At 43.7% G+C, this 20,778-nt stretch overlaps 1 protein-coding gene across 4 annotated transcripts in view; it reads left to right on the top strand.

Annotated features, from left to right (window-relative positions):
- Positions 1 to 616: 616 nt before the first annotated feature.
- The window catches only part of nbeal1 (neurobeachin-like 1), a 37,235-nt gene continuing 17,073 nt past the window's right edge, over positions 617 to 20,778 (top strand). The window contains exons 1-21 of one of the 4 annotated variants that reach the window (XM_041032186.1): positions 617 to 666; positions 1,389 to 1,597; positions 9,342 to 9,433; positions 10,878 to 11,039; positions 11,248 to 11,329; positions 11,551 to 11,678; positions 11,893 to 11,975; positions 13,085 to 13,170; positions 13,898 to 14,264; positions 14,426 to 14,532; positions 15,450 to 15,536; positions 17,397 to 17,480; positions 17,756 to 17,854; positions 17,949 to 18,520; positions 18,793 to 18,925; positions 19,083 to 19,202; positions 19,354 to 19,663; positions 19,824 to 19,909; positions 20,074 to 20,163; positions 20,282 to 20,459; positions 20,551 to 20,684. In XM_041032186.1, the coding sequence (XP_040888120.1) occupies positions 1,547 to 1,597; positions 9,342 to 9,433; positions 10,878 to 11,039; positions 11,248 to 11,329; positions 11,551 to 11,678; positions 11,893 to 11,975; positions 13,085 to 13,170; positions 13,898 to 14,264; positions 14,426 to 14,532; positions 15,450 to 15,536; positions 17,397 to 17,480; positions 17,756 to 17,854; positions 17,949 to 18,520; positions 18,793 to 18,925; positions 19,083 to 19,202; positions 19,354 to 19,663; positions 19,824 to 19,909; positions 20,074 to 20,163; positions 20,282 to 20,459; positions 20,551 to 20,684 (3,051 nt within the window). In that variant the 5' untranslated portion in view covers positions 617 to 666; positions 1,389 to 1,546. Of the gene's footprint in view, positions 667 to 1,188; positions 1,598 to 9,341; positions 9,434 to 10,877; positions 11,040 to 11,247; positions 11,330 to 11,550; positions 11,679 to 11,892; positions 11,976 to 13,084; positions 13,171 to 13,897; positions 14,265 to 14,425; positions 14,533 to 15,449; positions 15,537 to 17,396; positions 17,481 to 17,755; positions 17,855 to 17,948; positions 18,521 to 18,792; positions 18,926 to 19,082; positions 19,203 to 19,353; positions 19,664 to 19,823; positions 19,910 to 20,073; positions 20,164 to 20,281; positions 20,460 to 20,550; positions 20,685 to 20,778 lie in introns of those variants that run through there. The other 3 variants (XM_041032185.1, XM_041032184.1, XM_041032187.1) reach the window with 3 other exon arrangements.

The following is a 20,778-nucleotide window of genomic DNA, read 5'->3' as shown; positions in this document are numbered from 1 at the left end:
ACTGTTTTTGAGCCAGTATCTGCAGTGTACTGTGTCCGGTTTATCTACCAGATTAAAGGTGATTTGCACACAAATGGTCCAAACAGCAGAACTAACACCGGTTGAATATATCACTCAAGTACTACCAACTATAATGCTAATCTTCACTTCTGTTTTTGTTTTCACTTTGGCTTGCATAATGGGCAGATTATTTTCTTTTACAACAAAATCAGTTGCACTATTTTTTCTTGAGGTGCAGTCTTTGTAAACAACTTTATTTACCGTTATCAAGCTTAAACACTGGTAGTGGCAGGAGTGTTATATTCTTTTCCAACCTTATTGTAGTTGCTACATCCCTGTGCAATTACCATTACATATAATGTGTAGAAAAATGTTCTTGTCTGTTATTTTGAAAGATAAATACCAGACATTCAATTAAAGCACAAGTCTTATTTAACACCAAGTACATTAAGTTCCTCTCTGTTCAGATGTCAGTTTTTGGTTTGGTTTGACTTTGGTTTTAACCCTGTGCTCTCGGAGTGGGCTCTCTTATTTTGACATAAATCAAAACGCACTTTGACAGGAAGTTGCTGCTGGTTGCACGCGCGTTGTTGTCGTCGCGAGCTTGACACAATTACAACAACTCTGGAAACGGCGTAAGTGACAGTTGGCGTCTCCGTTACACAGGTGAGTGGTCTTCAATTTCCCAACGGTTTTAATATCATTTATCAGATATACACACGTTTATTATTTTCATATGAGACTTCTGTGGCCGGGCAGGCTCGGGAGGACGAGGCGTTTCTGTCACATGAGGAGGAGGAGGAGGAGAAAGGGAGGCTGAAAAAAAATAGAATAGGCTTTTTTTGACAGCTAGCTTTTAGCTAGCTTGGTCAGGTAAGGTCGGCTGAGACAGTGGTGTTTGCCGAGGATAAACGAAGGCGTTGTACAGCTGTCACGGGACGAGCGAGGCAGCTGGTAGCTCGTTTGTAAAGCACACGACAGAAACAGACATTATTAATGGTGTGTGTTTTGCCGTGTTGTCAAGCCACCATAGCAGCAGCAGTGTGTCTGTGCTTGGAGCCAGCAGGGCAGCTCAAAGTGCACAGGGAGTAACGTTTCTGGAGGTGTTTTGTCGCTGCTAGCGGCGGATAGCTTCGCCCTTGGTTTTACCGTGACAAAACATCCGCCTCCGTGATATTTAATTGTCTATGTTGCTCTCATTGATAGCGCAAACGCTGCTGGGAATACCTGCAAGAAGACCTGAAGAAGTGGAAGCACAGGCCCAGCTGTCCCTAGTCCTCTCTCGGACTTTACAGCTCTCTTCTCTGCCATGGAATAATTTTTCGGAAAGTTTCTGCAACAGCGCGTCTACAATCGCCCCTTGTTTTGTTTTTTATGATTTTATGAAGGAGTGTCACGCCTTGCCAGAGTTGGACAGTCATTATGATGAGCATTGAAGCCCGGCAGCAGCAGCAGCAGAGGTTTAGCTCATGACTGAAAACCATGAACCAGCCAGAGAAGTGACCTCGGCGGACACAGCAGCCTGAGGGTGCCACACACTGGCACCATGGCATCCAACGAGAGACTGTATGAGGTCTGGATGCTCTACTGCACTAAGGTGAGTTGTACACACACACACACACACACACACTGTGTCTCTGATTTGGCAAAGGGGTTATTCTCTTCTGACATTTATACTTTGCATGTGTAGTGTCACTGTCTGTTTTTATAACAGACTGAACATATCTGCATAGCAGACTATGGTCAGTAATGAGTAAAATAAACTTTCAAATCTTGCACTGACAGGCAATTTTAAACCAGAGTTATTAAGTCCCCTTGTTTGAAGCTGTATTTAGCATCTTTTCATTACATACATTACAATTTTCAGATGGCAAAAACTGTATGCAGTCTCCTGAATTATTTATTTGTAGGTTTATGGAGGAATAATAAAGGAAAGACAGTTGCTTAAAATCAGGTATTACAAATAGTTTGTCTGTAGCTGTGGTCAGGGAGGAGCATCTCATAATGTAGGGGGGGCACTGCTGCAAGGAACAGGGCAGTGCGTTGTTTTTATAGTGCAGATGAATGAGTGATACTCTCGTAGAGACAGCACCCCTTGAGTCAGCTGTTGGCTAGATTTAATTCACTCTGCGATACAGCATGTGCACATCCCAGCATCCGATCAAAGCGGCCCGCCTGAGCCGCTCCTCACGTGAGCCAGGCTGCAGTTACACACTTTATTCCCACAGTAATCCCTCACTAGAACACTCACACAGAGTACACACCAAGCTGTTTTCTGTGAGTTTAGGATATGACATCGAAACATCCTCGCCCGTTGAAGTAAAACACATGCGGACACAAATAGAATATCTAATGCCTGTGGTGTGGGTGTTTGGGGGTTCAGAAGTATTAGAAGTATTCTAGACACGCTGCTGCCCGCACACACTTGTCACAGTCACTTGTGAAAATGCCAGCAATTGCTGTAAGCATACACATTGCATTTGTTCTAGTAGGAGTGTGTATTTGCATTGACTAAGCATTAAACTGCGACGAAGGATCATTTCATTTCATTCTGGCTGTGAGCCAGGGTCCACAGGGCCAGTATTTCTCCCTGCATGAGGCAGAAGAGACACTGAGAAAGAAGCATTTAAATATATATGTGTAGCGGTCTGTCTCTCTCCGAGCAGCTGAAATGTCAGGTATGGCTGGCGGGGTGTCTCTACGCTATTAGTGTGTGTGTGTGTGTGTGTGTATGAGAGAGAGAGAGAGAGAGAGGGTTGCCAGGATATGTTGGCTGTGAGGAGAACCTGCAGTCACGTGGCCTAAATCAGATGAGGAATGTTTCCCTGAGACCCCCCCGTGCCCCTGAAGGGTTAATTGTTCCACAAGCAACCTCCGTCCTTACCTCCCCTACCCAGCCTCTTGTTGTCTCAACCCAGAACAATGATTTTCTTATCTTACTGTGTGCAGGGAAAGACTTGAACTTCAGGTTAGATATGTTTCATAGAAAGTGTTTTCATTGTGAAGAATCTAGTTGCATTTCTGACTGTTTTATCTGAAAAACCACCTCAGTCTGAAGTGATATGATGTGTCAGCCATACACATGCATTGTTTAATAATTTTTTTCCAGGATTTCAGACACTGTGTTGTTAGCATTTGAGTGGTCAAATTTAAACTGATTATCGGATATTGACATTCCGAGCACAAGCAATAGCTATTTAAACTAGACCATATAATTCAGTTCAGCGACTTGCGACTTGCGAAGTGCTTTATTTTTGCGCTCATCCTGGTTCAGTATCCTCCCTCATGTCCTCTGTCTGTGTAATGATTGACAACAATAGAGGCATCACTTCCTTCAGTGTCAGAGGGTGACAGCTGAACTGTTCCCTGAGGAAGAGTCAGTCAGGTGTGTGCTGGTGACTGTAGAGGTTTGCACGTTACAGGCAGTCATGGACCATATTGGAAGAACCAGCTCGTCCTGTTTTATCACCTAGACATCAGCCATCTAACCCCAGTGATTCCATATCTCTGTATGTCATTATTATTCATCTGATTCATCAGTTGATTCTGCTGAAAAGGGAAAAGAGGCAGGGTTTGTATTTAAACATAACTTTTCTAATAACTTCTCTGAAAATGTCTTAAGCCAAAAGCAGCAGCTGTGCACATCTTGATGATGAGATGATGATCAGAAATTGCAGGGCGAGCAGCTGTGGCTTCAAAGCTGGTGTTGAGGAGTGTGTAGGAGCCGGTGTGTTGGTGTGAACTGGTGCTGCGTTCAGATTGTGCAGGAAGTAACTGTCTAAGCATTTGTCCATTTGTATTTACATCCAAAAAAGTAGTAAACAATGTTTTAGAGTGATGTCCAGACATGTCCAGCATTTACACCGGGCTCAGGAGATTCATTCAAGACGTGACCCAGGATCTAAATATAAATAAAAGGTTAGCTCCACTTCAAACAGCAAATACATCAGTAAACAGCCACAACTAATGTGTAAGTACAGCTGTAAGATTGGTCTGTGTTTTCAATTTTGAGAAACACACCAAATGCTTACTTTTAATTTATATGGTATTTAAAGTTCCTCATTGTATTTGTGAATATTAGTAATTTATATGGTTACAGTAATGTAATTACAAACTGCAAACTTGCACTTGCAAATCTGTAATATACTGTTGATATACCCTTTAACAAAAGGTAGGATCATTACATCCTGAAACACCGGCAGGTTTGTACACACAGTAGAGGCTTGTAAATAGAACAAGCTAAGATTTTGTGTATTGATGTAGTAGAGTTATAAAACACTCAGAGGATTTATAACGTATGAATTTTAACAGTCAGGATCAGTAGTTGCAGAGGCTGACTCCAGCTTGCTCCTCAGAGTCGTAGAGGGCCGAGAGGTCACAGACAACTACGACAGCTAAGACTGTTACGTAACCAGCGATCCTCTTAGCTGCCTGTCATTGGTTTGTGCCAGAGTGTTGTCCCCGGGCAGACGGAACCGCTGCTTGCCGCTGGTGTACAGTGGCAACAACACAACGCTGCAGCGGCTCTCCTCTTTCACCAGTAAATTAAGCAGAAGGGCTTGTCAGAGAAAGTGAAGGGTTTAGCAGACTTCTGAATAATTCTCTCTTAAAGCCATTGTCTGCTGCAGAAAAGCCCTTTTAATTCCCAACCACAGGGAACATGCCTCAACAGACAGGGGCATCATTTCAGCCCTCAGTGGCTTTAAAGCTGGGTCCACTATCTAAATTCTAGAGAAGTCCCCACTCCTGTTTAATTGTCAACGAACCAGGGTTTTCTGGTTAAAATCCACAGAGCCGTCATCCTGGCTGATGTCACCTCACCCCACCCTGCCTGGTGAGTAGCGTTTTGACTGGATCGGAGGAACGGCAGTAATTTGCATAAACCCCCTACGCTTATGGGTATAATGGTTTAGTGAGAGGATTGGGGGAAGAGAGGTGACAGCAGAGGGGGGAAGAGAGAAACGAGGAGGGAAATAAAATGGAACATCTGAGCTGGAAGTGATGGAGGAGGAGAAAGTGCCGCAGTTTCACATATTTGCTCAAGTAGATTACTCAGGTCTCTTTCTGGCTTTGCTGCTCGCTTGCTTGTTACAGTTTAATCTGTTTACACACACACATACACACACACACGTGTGTGTCTGTACACCAGCCACAGACTCACACAAGCTCACACACTCGGGCTTCGGTTCATGTGCTGGTATGCAAAGTTTGTTCCCTCAGGCTAGCTTTCTCTCTCACTGCCGCTTATTTCATTCTGTGTTTCCCTCTTGCTTCTCATTTTCCTCAGTGCTATGAATATCTCTGGAATAACACTGATGTCACTGACATTGTGTATCAGGCATGCTTCATGTGGTTTTAACCCCTCCCACAAGCATCTATAAATATTCCCCTGGCACCGACGTCACGGCCCGAGGAGTTGTCACCGACTGAAGGGCAGTGATGGTGCAGGGGCAGAATGACCACAGTCGTTTTGTGCAACCTACAGGGAGTGGACTTTTAAACATTGTGGTTTCAGTGACTCCACACCACTTCCACCACGCCAGGTCACCCACAGCCACCCAAACTAAGCAAGCAGGCACCCAACCAGGCGGCCGACCACGCCTGTCTGGAGGGGTGGAGCCCTTGCCTTGCTTAGCTGCAGACTTGTGCAGCAGCACTTCTTAAGAGCAGCTGACAAATAAGATAAATCTCATCTAATTTTAAACTTTTTTTTAAATGAACCAGTTTCCTTTTAAATTAGTTGGAATTACAACCAAAGCTGTTGGTGTTAAGTTTCCGCAGAAAATAATGACACATTTAGCCTGAGGCTTGTGAATGTTTTTGTCATAATTGTTTTATTACAGTAGTAATTCTTGTTTTTATTGTGTGCGTTTAAAACTTGGTCGACTTTGGTATTATGTGGTTTTTTCTTTCACTTGCCTTTAACTTCTTGAGTTAAAAATAAGTACCAAAAAACAGCTGCAACCAGTAATCGATCAATGGAAAAGTAATTGGAAACTATTTTAATAATCAGTTAATCATTGCAGTCATTTTGAAAATTAAAACCCAGCATTTGTCGCCATTTTTGAACATTTCATAGACAAAACGATTCATAAAGAAAATAATTGGCAGCCCTACCACAAAAAAACATAGAGTTTATAACAAGAGAGGATTCATTTTGGTCAAATGAACATTTACAGGACATGGAAATGATGTGGATTATCTCTTTTAATGGACATGTGTGTCACACTGTTGACATCTAGTGATTTTATGTCTTAAATGGTATCAGTTTTCCACCTATTTAGACCTCTTATTATCATTTATCAGCTGCTATGACGCATTCCAATGCTGCCAACATGTTGTTAGTTCAGAGGATGTGATATGACCTTGCAGAGTCTGATCTGCTGTCCCAGGTCAACACATACGTCATACCAAAATGAATGAGAGCTGTCAGTCTAGACATTGATCCCTCATCAGCACTTTCACTCAGGGCAACCTAACACTCTCATCATTGTGGGAGCCAATTTCGAGAATGAAGTGCATTGATCTGTGTCGCTGGTGACCTTGTTAGCTTTACAGAGGTCAGCTTAAACAGATCTTTAAGAATGTGATGTAGTAGACTGGCAAAGGGCCTAAAATGATAATGGATATACACAGGAGAGCCATGTGATCCTCTCATAGGAATTGTTTTTATACACACTGGGAAACAAGATGATTATGGGAGTTGGGACAAGGTGATTGTTGTGTTAGGGTTCCTACTTGTATATCTAGATCATTATGTCAGGCCAGTGATGAGGATAAACAGAGCCATGTAGAGCAGGGTGTGTCCCTGCCTGCCACAGTCCAAACCCTCAATGGGCATCTGTGCTCCCAAGCTGCTGCCTAAAAAGAGGACATTCTTTCTGACACACACACACACACAGAGTCATTTTGCCACTGCTCCTCGCAAGCTCAGTCATTTGAGAGTGAAGCTGCTGGTTTAAATCGTCACCCTGTTTTCTGGCAGTAACGTCCACATGCATGTATAGACAATAGACTATTGCTGAAGTTCTCCCAGCAGAGCATATTATTCACACGTGGCTGAGGCTTATTCCACTCATATGTCTCTCTCTTCCCTGTCTCTTTCTGTCTCTCTCTGTCTCACACACACACACAACAAAAGCCAGTGTCTCAAGATTGTTCTGATGACTTCACAGTGAATTGCAGAGAGCTGGCTTCCTGCTTAGTTCTGGCTGATTCCCACTCTGACACGCAGACAGAAGCAGTCAGCCTCTCAACCCCTCTCCCACTCTTTAGCCAGATGGCACCGCTATGCTTAAAAAAACCCTGTTTTTTTCACAATTGTTGTGTTTTTTTTCTGCACATTCTTGCATTTTATGCAATGAAGTAAAAAGGAAATATTTTGGTTTGTGAACTGTCTGTGGCCCTGTGTTCATGTGACAGTCTTCTTGTTTGTCTGAAAGAGGCATCATGGGATATTTTCAGGTGTAGATGGTTTGAAGTTAGTCAGGGATAACTTCATTCTAGGGAAGCCCAGTGTCATCCAAGATAGGCCCATTAAAACCACACTGTGAACATTAGTACTGTAATTTGTCTTTGATTGCTTTTTGTTCTTATTCTCCATCTGTTCCTTTGTTTCCTGGGGTAGCTTTATGGCTAAATATGTTGTGGTTAGGGTTAACCCTAACCCTCTAAAAAAAAAACCCCATCTTAATTAATGGTCTCCCAAACCCATGCAGTTCAAACTATACTACCAAATGCACAATATCCTGACTCGTGTTATTATAATCTGCCCCGATCACCTCTTCAGCCCTCCTTGACCCAGATTGCTCACTCGCACCCTCCAGATGGCCCAAAGTCCCTCTGACAGGATCTGCTGTGGGGGTGATTACTCCTCTTATGATGAATTAATGACTCTCTCCAAGCTGCGTCAAGGTTATTCACATAGCCTGCACCTTGCATGCATGTGGAGTAGAACCGAAATTATTAGTCGTTCTGTAGATTGAAAGAAAAATAATTTTCTACAATTTCAATAATCAGTTTATCATTTTAGTGATTTTTTTTTTTCAAAGCAAAATGCCAAATATCTGCTTGTTACAGCTCCTCAGATGTGGAGATTTGCTGTTTTGTATCTTTCTAAATGTTTGGGTGTGCTGGTTGAACAAAACTAGCTTTTGGTGGTAACTGACAAAATAAATGAAATTTCAATAATCATAGTCCAAATTAAGTTTATCTAAATAATCACAAATCACTGATTTAATGACCTTAGAATACTCAGTATAAATCTTCTTGCATTGTCTCTTTCTTTCTCGGCTGGAAAGACATTGCCTTCTACACCTTAAGCCATGACACAGTAAATGTGTATTTACCGGCGTAGTCATGTGTTAACAAGTGTGTGTAATAGAAGTGACTAATTTCTTTGTTCATTGTCAGTTAGTGCGATAATGATGGCAATAAAAACTGACACTGCTCTCCACCATTTGTGTTTTTATTGAGACACTGAAGAGCTAATGCTCCCAGTAGTAATAAGTAACAGGTAATGGGTATTGGGAGACTTTTTGAGTCTACAAGAAAACACATCTTTATGACCCCAGCTCTTGCCAGTTAATCAGTTTTGTAGATTTGCAGTGTGGTCCCCTGTGTTTAGTGTTCTGAGGGGATTTTACACTTTGAGCTCTGCTGTGACCCAGCAGGCTGAGCCAGGCCAGCCTTCCTCTGTGGCTGATGTTGCCATCCCATCCATCTCTGAGCATTGTTCCTGGAATTTAGGAAATGTTGATCAGCCGGCTGCTAGAAACTCCCCCTCAGAATGTAGTCAGACCTGTTTTCCACGCCCAACAGGTGCGTGTTTCAGCTTCCTTCACACCTGAGGCATTCCTGCTGCCACGTGTTTTACATGCTGCTGTAGCAACTTTATAAACAACTGTATCACATTTTTTTAACATAATGTACAGTCTACACTCATCCAGTGTTTAATTCCTCGAAGCAACGGAAACATGCTTTGAGTCTTTGAAAGGGTATTTTAATCTTTCATATCCATTGTCACTCATTCTAAATTACAGTGAGACGAAAAGGTTGTGGCCTGTTGCTGTCTGGGTGTAGAAGTCACAGAGGACTTGACTGTGTTACTCACACATACACATACACACACACACACACACACACACACACACACACAATAAATTCAGTCAAATTGCTGATTGCAAAGTCCTGTCAACTGCTAACCATTTATGTGTTTTAACCATGACAGCTTTTGTTAACAAAGGCAACTGACCGTACTCTCCTTTGTCTCTGGTTCTCCCTCTTCCGTCTGTATCGCTCTTCTCTCCCCTCCTTTCCTTCTCTGTCTTATGATTTCTCAGAGGGATCCAGACTACTTGAAGCTATGGCTGGAGATTTTCATCAGCTCCTATGAGCGATGCCTGGATGTGGACTTTGAGAAGCCACCTTCAAGGTAACTTGTGACAAACTGTGATCATCATCAATCATTTCCAGGTCATTTTTAAATTAGAAACATGTTTCTACTTTAAATTGTTACATTAGTAGTAAAAAGCTATCGCTGATAAAGCTAAATACTCTCTTTGTTTTTGGTTTATCCAAAACTTTATTAGATACACACCTTGCAACAATAGCAATTGCTTTCTAAATATATTCTTATGAACAGATTATAAGCAAGATGTTATTTAACTCTCTTCATGATATAAAAGTGGATACTGTTAAAGTTTATATTCATATAGTTACATTGTCCATAACTTTTAGCTGATGATTTAACAGTTTATTCATTATTTAAGCTGATAATTTCAACGCTGTTTATTTATGTGCTGTCACCTGTTTCCATCTCTGATAAGTATATATATATATATATATATATATATATATATATATATATAATATATAACTTTCCTGATACGTTAACAGTGCCCTTGTTTTAGTTTTCTACATTAGGTCATTGCTAGTTGGCTCAGAACTACCTTTTATGCATCATCCACAACATGACCACATGCCATGCAATCAACCACAGCACAACCCAAAATAGCACGACCGCACCAGAGCAGCCACATTTTGCTGCCGGTGATGCTCTGATATGTGTCAGCACGTGAGCATATGAAAACCTGTGTCCCATGATTTTGACCATACGGAAATAGGTGAATTGTTTTTGAAACCTTGGCCATGCTGCCAGTTGTGATCTCATGAGCATCAGATGAAGCCCCACAGAAGCCAGACAGGCAGTCACATTTTCAATCAGAGGCAGGGCCATGTGAAAGGGTGGAGTGGGGTGGAGGAATATGGGGTGGCTAAATCCTATTTGTTGAGCTTTTCATCTCTCCCTCTCTCTGTCATTTCCTTTGTCTCCTCCTCCCTTGAGTCATTTTCTCTCCCTCTCTCTGCTGTCTCTTTGCCTTATGTCCTCTATCTTCTTTCCATTTTCTTCCCTCCCCTCCTTTCCTCTGCAGCTGCCACATCTGTCCTGCTTTCCCACCAATGTTGATTGCATGGGTTTGGCTGTGCTCTCTCTCTCTCTCTCTCTCTCTCTCTCTCTCTCTCTCTCTCTCTCTCTCTCTCTCTCTCTCTCTCTCTCTCTCTTCTTTCATATGAGCAATGCAGCACTCATGCTGTTTTTCCTAGGAATGCCTGAATGCACCAGGCATGTGTGCGTGATTGAGTGAGTGCAGAACAGGGTCTCCCCCTTCAAGTTGCCCTTGTGTATACTGCAGCAATGCTTCCATGATAAACCTCCACGATAAAAGCCTATGTTTAAAGTATTCATCAGCACTTTACCAGTTTTCACATGAGCCTCTGATGTACGTCTGGTACAGTATATAAGCAGCCCTTCCTCCTTTCTAATGGAAATTCTTATTCATCCTGCTTTGTTGGTTGCAATGCTTCTGTATCTCCAGGCCAGAGGAGGTTCCCCCGGTGTTGACCCTCCTCCCAGACAACATCCTGCAGGTTTTGCGCCACCAGCTGCTGCAGTGCGTCCAGAAAGCCTCTGATGGCTTGGAGCCTGAGCAGCAAAATCTGGCTCTGCTGCTACTCAAGTTCCTGATCATCATCTGCAGGTCAGGACAGGAAACATACTCACGGTTAAGCTGCTATGTGTGAAAAGATTCTGTGAATCCTGTGTTTTTTGGTATGCTTTTGGAGAAAGGCCTTAATTTTTGGTACTCTAAAACAAGTGACTGATAAGCTAACGGTCAACTTGTCCTCTGTGTGTGTCTGTATATGTGTGTATATGTATGTATGTGCATGGTTGGATGATTCTAAAAGGAACCTGTCCAACGTGGAGGAGATTGGTACTTGCTCTTACATCAATCACATCATCACCATGACAACGCTATACATTCAGCAGGTACTACTTGGCAAATTATGGTCTCAAAGACATTAGTGGCACAAAATATTAAATTTACTAAAGTAATTACTCAGATTTTATAGTAAACTGAAATGACACCTTTTTAAAGTTCAGTTGTTATCCATCCTGCATACAGTATGATGTAGTGATAGCTTGAATGAGACATGTAAACGCAGGTTTGAATTGGGTCTGTGTGTGTGTTTGTTTGTGTGGTGTTACAGCTCAAGAGCAAGACCAAAGAGAAGGAGATGGCAGACCAGAGCCAGGCGGAGGAGTTTGTCCGCCACGCTCTGGCATTCTGCGAAAGCCTCTACGACCCGTACCGCAACTGGAGGCATCGAACCTGCGGGTAACAACGTCCAGCAGCTTAACTCACTCACCTTAGTATTTATCCTGGCAAACAAGTGTTTTTATAACAGAAAAGGCTGCACTGAATGCAAATGAATCAGACTGTATATTGATATAGTTTGGAGTGGTTTGTTTTGTGCACACTTGGTTGATTTTGTGCTGTTGTTGTTTGTTTTTAAGCTTGATTCTTTACTATATGTCTCTTCTTTTCCCAGGGAGCAGTTGGGTACAGTAGAGAGAAGCAGACAGAAGTACAAGGCAGCTCCACTCACTGTTGAGTTTGTTCCCTTCTTTTATCGTAAGTCTCTCTTTTTTTTTTTTCAGTCCCTCTCTCTTTCCATGTGCAACGCCATGCCAGTCACACTGTGGAGAAAATCTAAAACTAAAATAGAGGTACAAGCATCAATTGTACATGGTACTATGAATTAACCTGCCCCAAATAACAGAAAACAGTCTCTTCACTATGTTACATTGCATTAAACACTGGGCATGTAGTAATTTTACAGTCCTTACTATTTATGGTTCATACTTCTCCTGCCTGCTTCAGTAGTCCTTTCGGTGTGGATGAGGAAGCAGTCCTCAACATCATAAAAAAAAAGCCAGCTGGTGATCACAGAACATAAGCTCCTCTCTCACCACCTTTTTTTAAAAGGGCTCTCATGCCGTCACTGTCCCTCCTGCTGCCTCCTCCCCTCTCCTCTCCGGGTCCAGTTGAATCCACTCTTTGTGTCCGTGTTCTGTTTGCCAGGCGTTTGAGATGAGCCGATAGTGAATGGTGTCTGTCAAGCCACTTCAGCGATGCTGGCGGCCATTTTGAACAAATACTCCCTTCTGCCCTGTGTCCTGTGTGTGGCTGCTGTGGTTTGCCACCAAAGATAACGCCCAAGGCCCAGCCTCACAGGCTGTGTGTGTGTGTGTGCTTTTCTGTGTGTGTTATGTGCAATGATTAAGTGTGTGGGAGTACCCAGGAAGACTAGAAACCTAGAAAGAAGTTCTCTTCCTTTTCGTCCATTGTGTATATACTTAAAATGATGTAGAGATGGTGGAATGAAATTTAGTTGTGGCGTGACTGGGGTATAGGAAACAGACATCATGGAGCCAAGATGTCATGTTTCTTCTCCCCAGTTGAATGTGTTGACAGATGAGTTAATGGATGACAGAGACCACCATGACCCAGAGGTTACTGGCAGGACCGCCACATGCCTGAGTGTGTTTGTGTACTGTGTGTACCAGCTGTTTGCAGATTTCATAGAGATTCTATGTGTGTGTGTTTTTATTAGTGTTTTGTTTATAGACGCTTCATGGTTGTGTTGTATTTGCATAGCTGACATCATGCCTCCAGATCAAACTAAAGGACTTCTGTTTGTGTGTGTGTGTGTGTGTGTGTGTGTGTGTGTCCTGTGTCAGAGTGCTTCCAGGAGAGTGAGCACCTGAAGGAGAGTCTGAAATGCTGCCTGCTGCACCTGTTTGGAGCCATAGTAGCTGGTGATCAGGTAAGCTTCTGGATGGCCTGGAGGTCAGTGTCTACCTGGCAGGGAGCTGAATCACTTGATAACTGTTGTGGCCTTATATCCTGGAATAGATGTGTTAGGACGAGGCCCAAAAATGGCACCACATTCATTCAGTCTAATTAAAGCTCCTTACCCAGACTTCCACTTTCTTGGGCCGTAAAACATGGGCATATAAGTCTAGTAATTATGACACAAAAATAAATGTTGACAAGTTTTGTGGTAGCTTTTTTTTGGAGGTCAAAGAGTAAATCTTTATACTGCTGATTTGTAAGGCAGAATGTCTTTACTTTGGTCTGTATTTGTTTGCGCAGTTAAAACATCATGGTAAAAGATATACAGCAGTACAGCATCGATGGAGAAGAAGAAGAAGCCAGCGTAACTCTTGGCAAGAAAGCAAATAAATGCGATTCCCAAAATGCTGAAGAATTCTTTTCAAGCATTATATTTTCTTGAGTCAGCAAAGTTATATTCTAAGTATAGTTCATTAACATTTAAGAGGCAGTTAAATATTTAGCATGAGAAGTTCCCAGCCAGTGTTATTTATAGTGTGCTGTATCTGTTAATTGTCGCAGGACAGTGTGTCCTCTGTTGTGTATATCTTGACAGATTTGCTTTGAGTCACCTTTGACTAACCACCATACCTTTCACTCTCCTCTCATCTCTCCTACATCACTTTGTTTCCCTCCCTCCACCCCTTTGTCCCTGGCAGAGAAACGCCCTGCTTGCCATCTCTCCAGCCACCATGGAGGTGTTGATGCGGGTGCTGGCTGACTGCTCCATGGGTAGCTGCTCTTCAGATGAGGGCGAGGACTGGGACAGTGAGGCCCCCGACCGTAAGGCGCTGCTGACTCTGGGCTGCCTACGAGAGGTGGTGCAGCGCCTCCTGGCCTCCAGCTCCGACCAGCGGCAAGTGGAAATCGCCTCAGTGCTGGAAAACTACTTTAAGCTGCTCAACTCGGACCCGGCGGCTGTGGTTGCTGCCCGACAGCAGCAGCAGCAGCAAGCTAAGGGCCGAGTGCCGACACTGGGCCGCCACTGGGAGAGCCGATTTGTGGCCCTGCAAGTACACATGCTAGGTAGGTTTTTAATAATACAGGCCTCAGTCCATTATCAAGTTATGATATTAAATGTATTCTCTTGAGCTGTTCTATTTTGTTGAATAATTATTCGCATAAATTGAATCTACTATTAGCTATTGTGACTCCTGTCTCTGTCTGTCTCTCATGCTGTCTCTCAGACACTATCAGGGACATGTTCCTGTGTTCAGACAGGCCAGTTCTACAAGCCATCTTCCTCAACAGTAACTGTTTTGAGCATCTGACACGACTGCTGCAGAACAGCAAGGTAACCGCGCAGGTCCTCCAGTCTAAATATAAGCTGAATACACAGCTCACATATGAGTGAGAGTGGCTTGATCTTGTGTTTGATAATCCTTCTGAGCTGATTTTTCTGGCTTGGAACTGGGCAAAATCAAACATTATTCTTATCTGATATACTTGACCATATCTTGTGTCTGATACTATAATATCCTAAGGCTGCTCGCAGTCGCAGTCTCATAAAGTGTGACATCCCCAATACATAATTTTTTCTCCACTGCAGTCTTTATTTATACAGAACATTATCATTTCTAAACTATATTGTTTTTATACAGTGATACAATGTCTTGGAGTGAAGTAGTGTGGTTTAGCTTGAGGCTTGTTTGCAGTTGTTTTTTTTTTCAGGATATAAAGGAGAAAATTAACAGTATCTTTTGATAAAAGATCTTGGCTTCAAGTATCAAAAGTACTCATTATGCAGAATGAAATGAAATGGAACAGAAGGTTCTTGGTTACCTTCCTCCATTAAAACTTTCCAAAACATTTTCCACAAATACGCCCATGTTTTGTCTCTTATCTCTCTGGTAAATCAGTTAGAGTAGTTCAGGTATTTTACGTGTAATTAGGACAGACTCTTGTCCAGGTCTGGTGTAGCCTGTATGTCATGTTTAGTAGTTTTTAAAGCTTCAGTATGAGAAAGAGCATTTTGCCCACCTCGCATGTTTGCCTCCCGACAGCAAGGCTGGATCACCAACACGCCTCCTCACAGTGACCCCTGCTGAGGGTCACGGCTTCTAACCTCTCACCCTCTCCTCTCCTCTCCTCCACTTACAACATCTTTCCTCCCCTGCACCGTCCTCTGTCTCTTCCTTGTCTCCATTTTCTATTTCTATCGACCTCCCCACATGCTATGTTGACGTGTTGCCTGTTGTGTGTGTGTGTCAGCTGGTTAACGCTAGGTGCACGGCGGCAGACAAGGACCAGAAAGATATAACCAACAACAGGTTACTGACAGGAGAGAGGGACACTCAGGTACCACCGAGAAAGCCCCACCCCACCTCACCTGACCCCCTTATTATCCATCTACCTGCCCCTCACCTTCACCTGCTGCTGCCAAGTCCCACCACCTTCCTTGACCTCACCGGAGCCACAGGGCCTCTCCACAGCAAGACAGTGCCACAGCTTTGTCCCACATGATTATGTTTAATTGGATCATGTTTTAATGGAAAAAATATAATCCGCTCAGTGAGTTGCTGGACTGTGTTACAGCTGGCACTCAGCACACTGTTAGTCGTGGATGAAATCTGCATAACCTGCTATAAAACCACAACTTCTCATTTTTATACTGTGTGTGTTAGAGGTGCAGTAGGTGTGTTTTGTTTCCCTTCTGCAAAACCAGACCAGCTGATTCCTACTGTTAAATCTCTTGAAGCCACAGCACCTGTGTGATACATCTCAGGACTGTCCTTTGAATGGTGCAGTGTTAACTATCAGTCAGCGCTCTTTTCCTGAATCATCTCATATACACAAAAAGGTCACTTGTTCCCCTCAGTGTATGCCAGCTTTCAGTCTTCTCCGTGTACTTTCCCTACTCACAAAGCCACTTTTATAAAGTATAATCCCTCCATTGATGAGGATAATGTGAATACAGGTGGACAAACCTGCATGAAGACACATGCACACCAATGTGCCTTTGTTGTCGAGCACCTGTAACCCGATACAGCGGCAGATGCTGCAGCCTGCTTGGTGGGTTTTTTTGGGAATAAAGCTTTTCCCGTTCCCGTGGACACCAGTGCAAATCCAGGGTGGAGCTTAGTAGGTTAAAGCAGGTGTTTAGTTAAAAACACCAAAACTAAACTTTCCAAAATAGAATGGAATGAAATGGTCTTGCTGTGGAGGGACCACTTTGCCTCTTGCGTAGCTATATCATCTCATTTATGTTATTACCATTTTCAGTTTCCTCATGGCTCCCCAGCCCTCCTCACTCCCCTCCCTACCTTCCCCCCACGTTGTCCTGGTTTTCTGCGGTATCCTATGGGTTCCACTGGAATGCTATCACATTGGCCTGGTGTGTGTTCTCACAGAGTTCAGTGGTTCGAGGTGATCTGGACTCAGTGATGATGATCTAAGTGTTTGATTTTTGCCACAGTCCCTCTCCAGCTGGTCCAAGACTCTCTGTAGGCTCATCCAGTCTACAGCTGCCTGTTAATTAAACAAGGGGTTCAGTGACCCAGAACATGGTTGGTCATGAGCAGGACAGAGCTGGATGGAGATGTGTTTGTGTTTATTTTTCATGGTTTGGCTTGTGTTTTATGGGTTGCATGCTTTCTGTGTGCGTGTCTCCGTGAGATAAAAGAGTGCAGCTCTTCTTTGTGGCTGTCTGTGTGTGTGTGGAAGTGGGTGTTTTGTTGTTTTTATTTATTTATTTATTTTTTACCAAGTCCTGCTTCCTGCTCCAGCCAGATCTTCGCACTATTAAAAGGATTGGTTTTATTTTTACCTGGAGCAGAAAGACAACACTTTCCTTATCTACACTTTAACATCTGCAGTACAAGCTTTGATGCCAGCTCCTACTGCAGTGACACACGGGGTGCTAACCATTATCAGTGATTTTACTCACGTTTTCACAATAACCGAATCAAACTCCGAGGCATCTGCTTAAGTCTCTCTTTTATTCCTCCCAGTGTGATGCATGTTGTTTTCAGAGCCTTAAATGAGTTGATCATTATCATTTTAGTGATAAAAACCTTGTTCACGAACATGGCTTTAAATTGTATGCATGCTTGTTGCCCATGTAAATAACTAATATGAATATTCATCTGGAATAAGAGGAGATTTGACTTGTGTCCTGTCATCTGTTACCTGTGACTGACCCGTCTGATTGTCTCTCAGGTGTTTCAAGGGCGACTAGACTCCCTCGCTGTAGCAACCATCAAAGCCCTGACAACAGTGATGCACAAATCACCAGCTGCAAAGGTAATAGGAATATAAATACATTCATTTAATCACATGTACTTCTAATTTACTTTTGGACTAAATGCTGATAATTAAATGCTTTTCTTTCTGAGCGCTGAATGTCAAAAGTTACAACAACCAAGAGACAATGATCAATGGCCAAGCTGCTTATTCCAATGTGCTTTTTACTTTATTCATCCACTATTTATGCAGACCTGAAATGAGGATACTGTCTGTTCTCAGATGCCACAAATTTGAATTTAAATTCATGTTCCTTTCTTCTGCCACCCCTGCAGGAGGTTTTCAAGGAGCGGATCGGTTACAATCATCTGTATGAGGTGCTCATCTCTCTCGGTCAACCATCCCGACACCTTCTCAAAGAGTTGATGAACATGGTGAGAGTTCATCATGAGAGTTCACGTTTTTTTTTTTTTTTTCTCTTTAACATTTGTTGGTTTAGATTAACTTTGTTACTGTATTTGTGTGTAGGCGGTGGAGGGTGAGCACACCTCAGTGGGGCTCCTGGGCATCAGTAATGTGGAGCCCTTGCTGTTGCTGGTCCAGTGGCTCCCAGAGCTGGACTCATCGGAGCTGCAGCTTTTCACTGCTGATTGGCTCCGCCGCCTCAGCTGCCTCAATCGCCAGACCCGCGCCACCTGTGTCAACGCCACCATGGTCATGCGAGCACTGGCTGCCCTGGAACGCCATCAACGACTACATCGAGCTTGTGCTGAGAGCCTCCTGGGGCTGGTGGGCTCGCTGGGCTCCCAGTCCTTGAGTGCCAGGGAACTGCTGGGGTTTCTGCGTCTCCTCAGGCCTCCAGAGTCCAGCCAAGCACACCCCTATGTAGCTCCTGCTCTGAGAGCCCTCCTGGCCATGGTGCGCAAGCAGGGCTTGGAGAGTGCCATGCAGTACTTTGACCTGTCACCCAGCATGGCCGGTATTGTCGTTCCAACAGTGCAGCGCTGGCCGGGCTCTGCTTTCAGCTTCCTCGCATGGTTGTCGCTGGACCAGGACCAGTTGGGCCCACACAGCAAGGACAAGAGGAAACAGCTCTACAGGTGAGATGGAAAGACAACAGTTTTAAAGATGCTCTTAACTATTTTCTTATCAGACCCCAACATTAATACTGAAACATCAAACTATGAAATTTTAAAAGTCATAATGTCTATTGTCTGTTATGTTTACAAAAGATAGCTTCATTATATAACATCATTTTATTCATGTAAAGTTCTTTGTCTTCTCTGTTTGGCAAAGAACAGAGATAAAAGAATCAAAAGGGAACATATGTCAACACCTTCTCACACTCTCACCTTTATTTCATCTCGCGCAGCTTTTTTACCCCAGGAGGGACGGGGTTCGAGGCCTTTATTAGCTCAGCAGGTGTGCTGGTGGTGGCTGTATGCACAAAGAAGGAGTATGTCACCGTCATGCTGCCCGACTACTGCTTCTGTGACTCTCTCTGGGTGAGTCCGGTTCAGTGACATCATTTGTTGCTTACTGAAAGGGCAGTGTCACTGAAATGGGAAAATGTAGACAAGAATAAAAAAAATTCCACTTGAACAGCACTTCCACGCTGGTTAAAGGGAAAAAAAAAAATTCTCTCTGAATTTCTTTCTACAGCACAGCATCGGTGTGGTGCATGTGCCAGGGAAGAGGCCGTTTGGACAGAGTCTTGTCTACATTTATGTTGATGGACAGCAGAAACTGTCTGCCCCCCTTAAGTATCCCACCATGACAGAGGTGAGACTTGCACTCATCTAATAATTAATAAAAAAGATCAACGTAAAACATCTGTTTTAATGCATTAATTGGTGAAAGTGTTTTATGTATATGATGTTGAAGTTTACTGTTTGTTAACTCTCAGTCTTGTTCTGTTCTCCTTCACCTGCAGCCATTCACGTCCTGTTGCATCGGATCAGCAGGCCACCGCACCACGACTCCCCCGCCCTCCCAGATCCCAGACCCTCCCTTCTCCTCCGCCACCACACCCACCACTCGCTCCTCGCTGGGCGGCATCCTGTCCCCGCAGACCTGGGGGGGACTTCTGGGGGGGAAGCCTGAGTCTGTGACCAAGCTCATCTCAGCAGGGACACAGGACAGCGAGTGGGGAAGCCCCACATCCCTGCAGGGCCAGCTGGGAAGCGTCATGGTGTTCCATGAACCCCTGCAGCCCAATCATATAAAAGCCATCTGTAGTGCTGGTAAGCAGGAGGAGGAGGAAGGAGAGGAGGATATATTTAGAATTAAAAGAAAAGAATAGAACAGGACAGAAACAACATGGATCATACAGCAGATCAACTGAAGAATGTTTTTTGTTCTCTTTTCCTCTGTCTTATATTCTCACTCTGCTTTCCTACACAGGTCCAAACTGCATCTCTCCCTTCAAAGCCCAGGAGTCAGAGCTCGGTGACCTTTCATTCAAATTACTGCTGCACTACTCACCCAAGGTGATTGGACTGCTGTGATTTCAGCCATCCCTTCTTCAAACTTTCAAAGCAGCCATGTAGAGAGAGCAGTGAATGTGATTCTTGCGATTGAATCAGGTCATTGAGTCATACAGGTTTAGTTTAGTTAAGCAAGTGTTAACTAGACACGGCCCTTCTGTCAACAGGCTTGCAGAAACCCCATCTGTCTAGATCTGTCTCCAAACATGCTGCATGGACGCCTGACTGGGAACAAAGTCGTCAACTGGGATATCAAGGTGGGAGCAACATGCAACTCATGCTATCATTAAGCTGCTGTGTGCTCACATTTGTATTCCAGGTTGTATTCGCATGGATGTTGTGTTTTATTACATGTTGCTGTTTTATCTGTGGCAGGATATGATCAACTGTGTGGGTGGCCTGCCAGTGCTCTTCCCTGTCCTGGAGCAGCTGGCCCTGCTGACCCCTGATCAACATGCCAGTGATCCTGCAGCTGGGTCCGAATTCATCACCCCTGATGTGGCCACACCAGCTGATGGAGACTGGGTCATTCTCCCATCCAACAGAGCGTCAGGTCTGTTCTGCCGCAACCAGCAAGCATTTATTTCTGTTTTTCCCTCATTTCTCTTTACTCTCTTTACTTTTTTCTTCATTATCTGTTCCAGAGGCTCGCCTGGAGAAGAATCTGGTGGCCACCTTCTTGTTGGTGCTAAAGCATTTCCTGCAGAGACACCCAATCAACCAGGAGAATCTGCTCCACTCGCACGGTGTCGGTACACTGGGAGCTCTGCTTCAGAAGGTCTGTTTAAGCCTAAATTTGCACACAAATACTATTACCAGGGTGGAATTATGGGAATTGTGTTCAGGAGGGGCTCAAATTCTCAAATTCAGAC

The sequence above is a fragment of the Toxotes jaculatrix genome, chromosome 24 (assembly GCF_017976425.1).
Source record: "Toxotes jaculatrix isolate fToxJac2 chromosome 24, fToxJac2.pri, whole genome shotgun sequence".
NCBI classification, from domain to species: Eukaryota; Metazoa; Chordata; class Actinopteri; family Toxotidae; genus Toxotes; species Toxotes jaculatrix.
The sequence above is the reverse complement of the archived record's forward strand: the minus strand, read 5'-3'. Positions and strand labels throughout refer to the sequence as shown.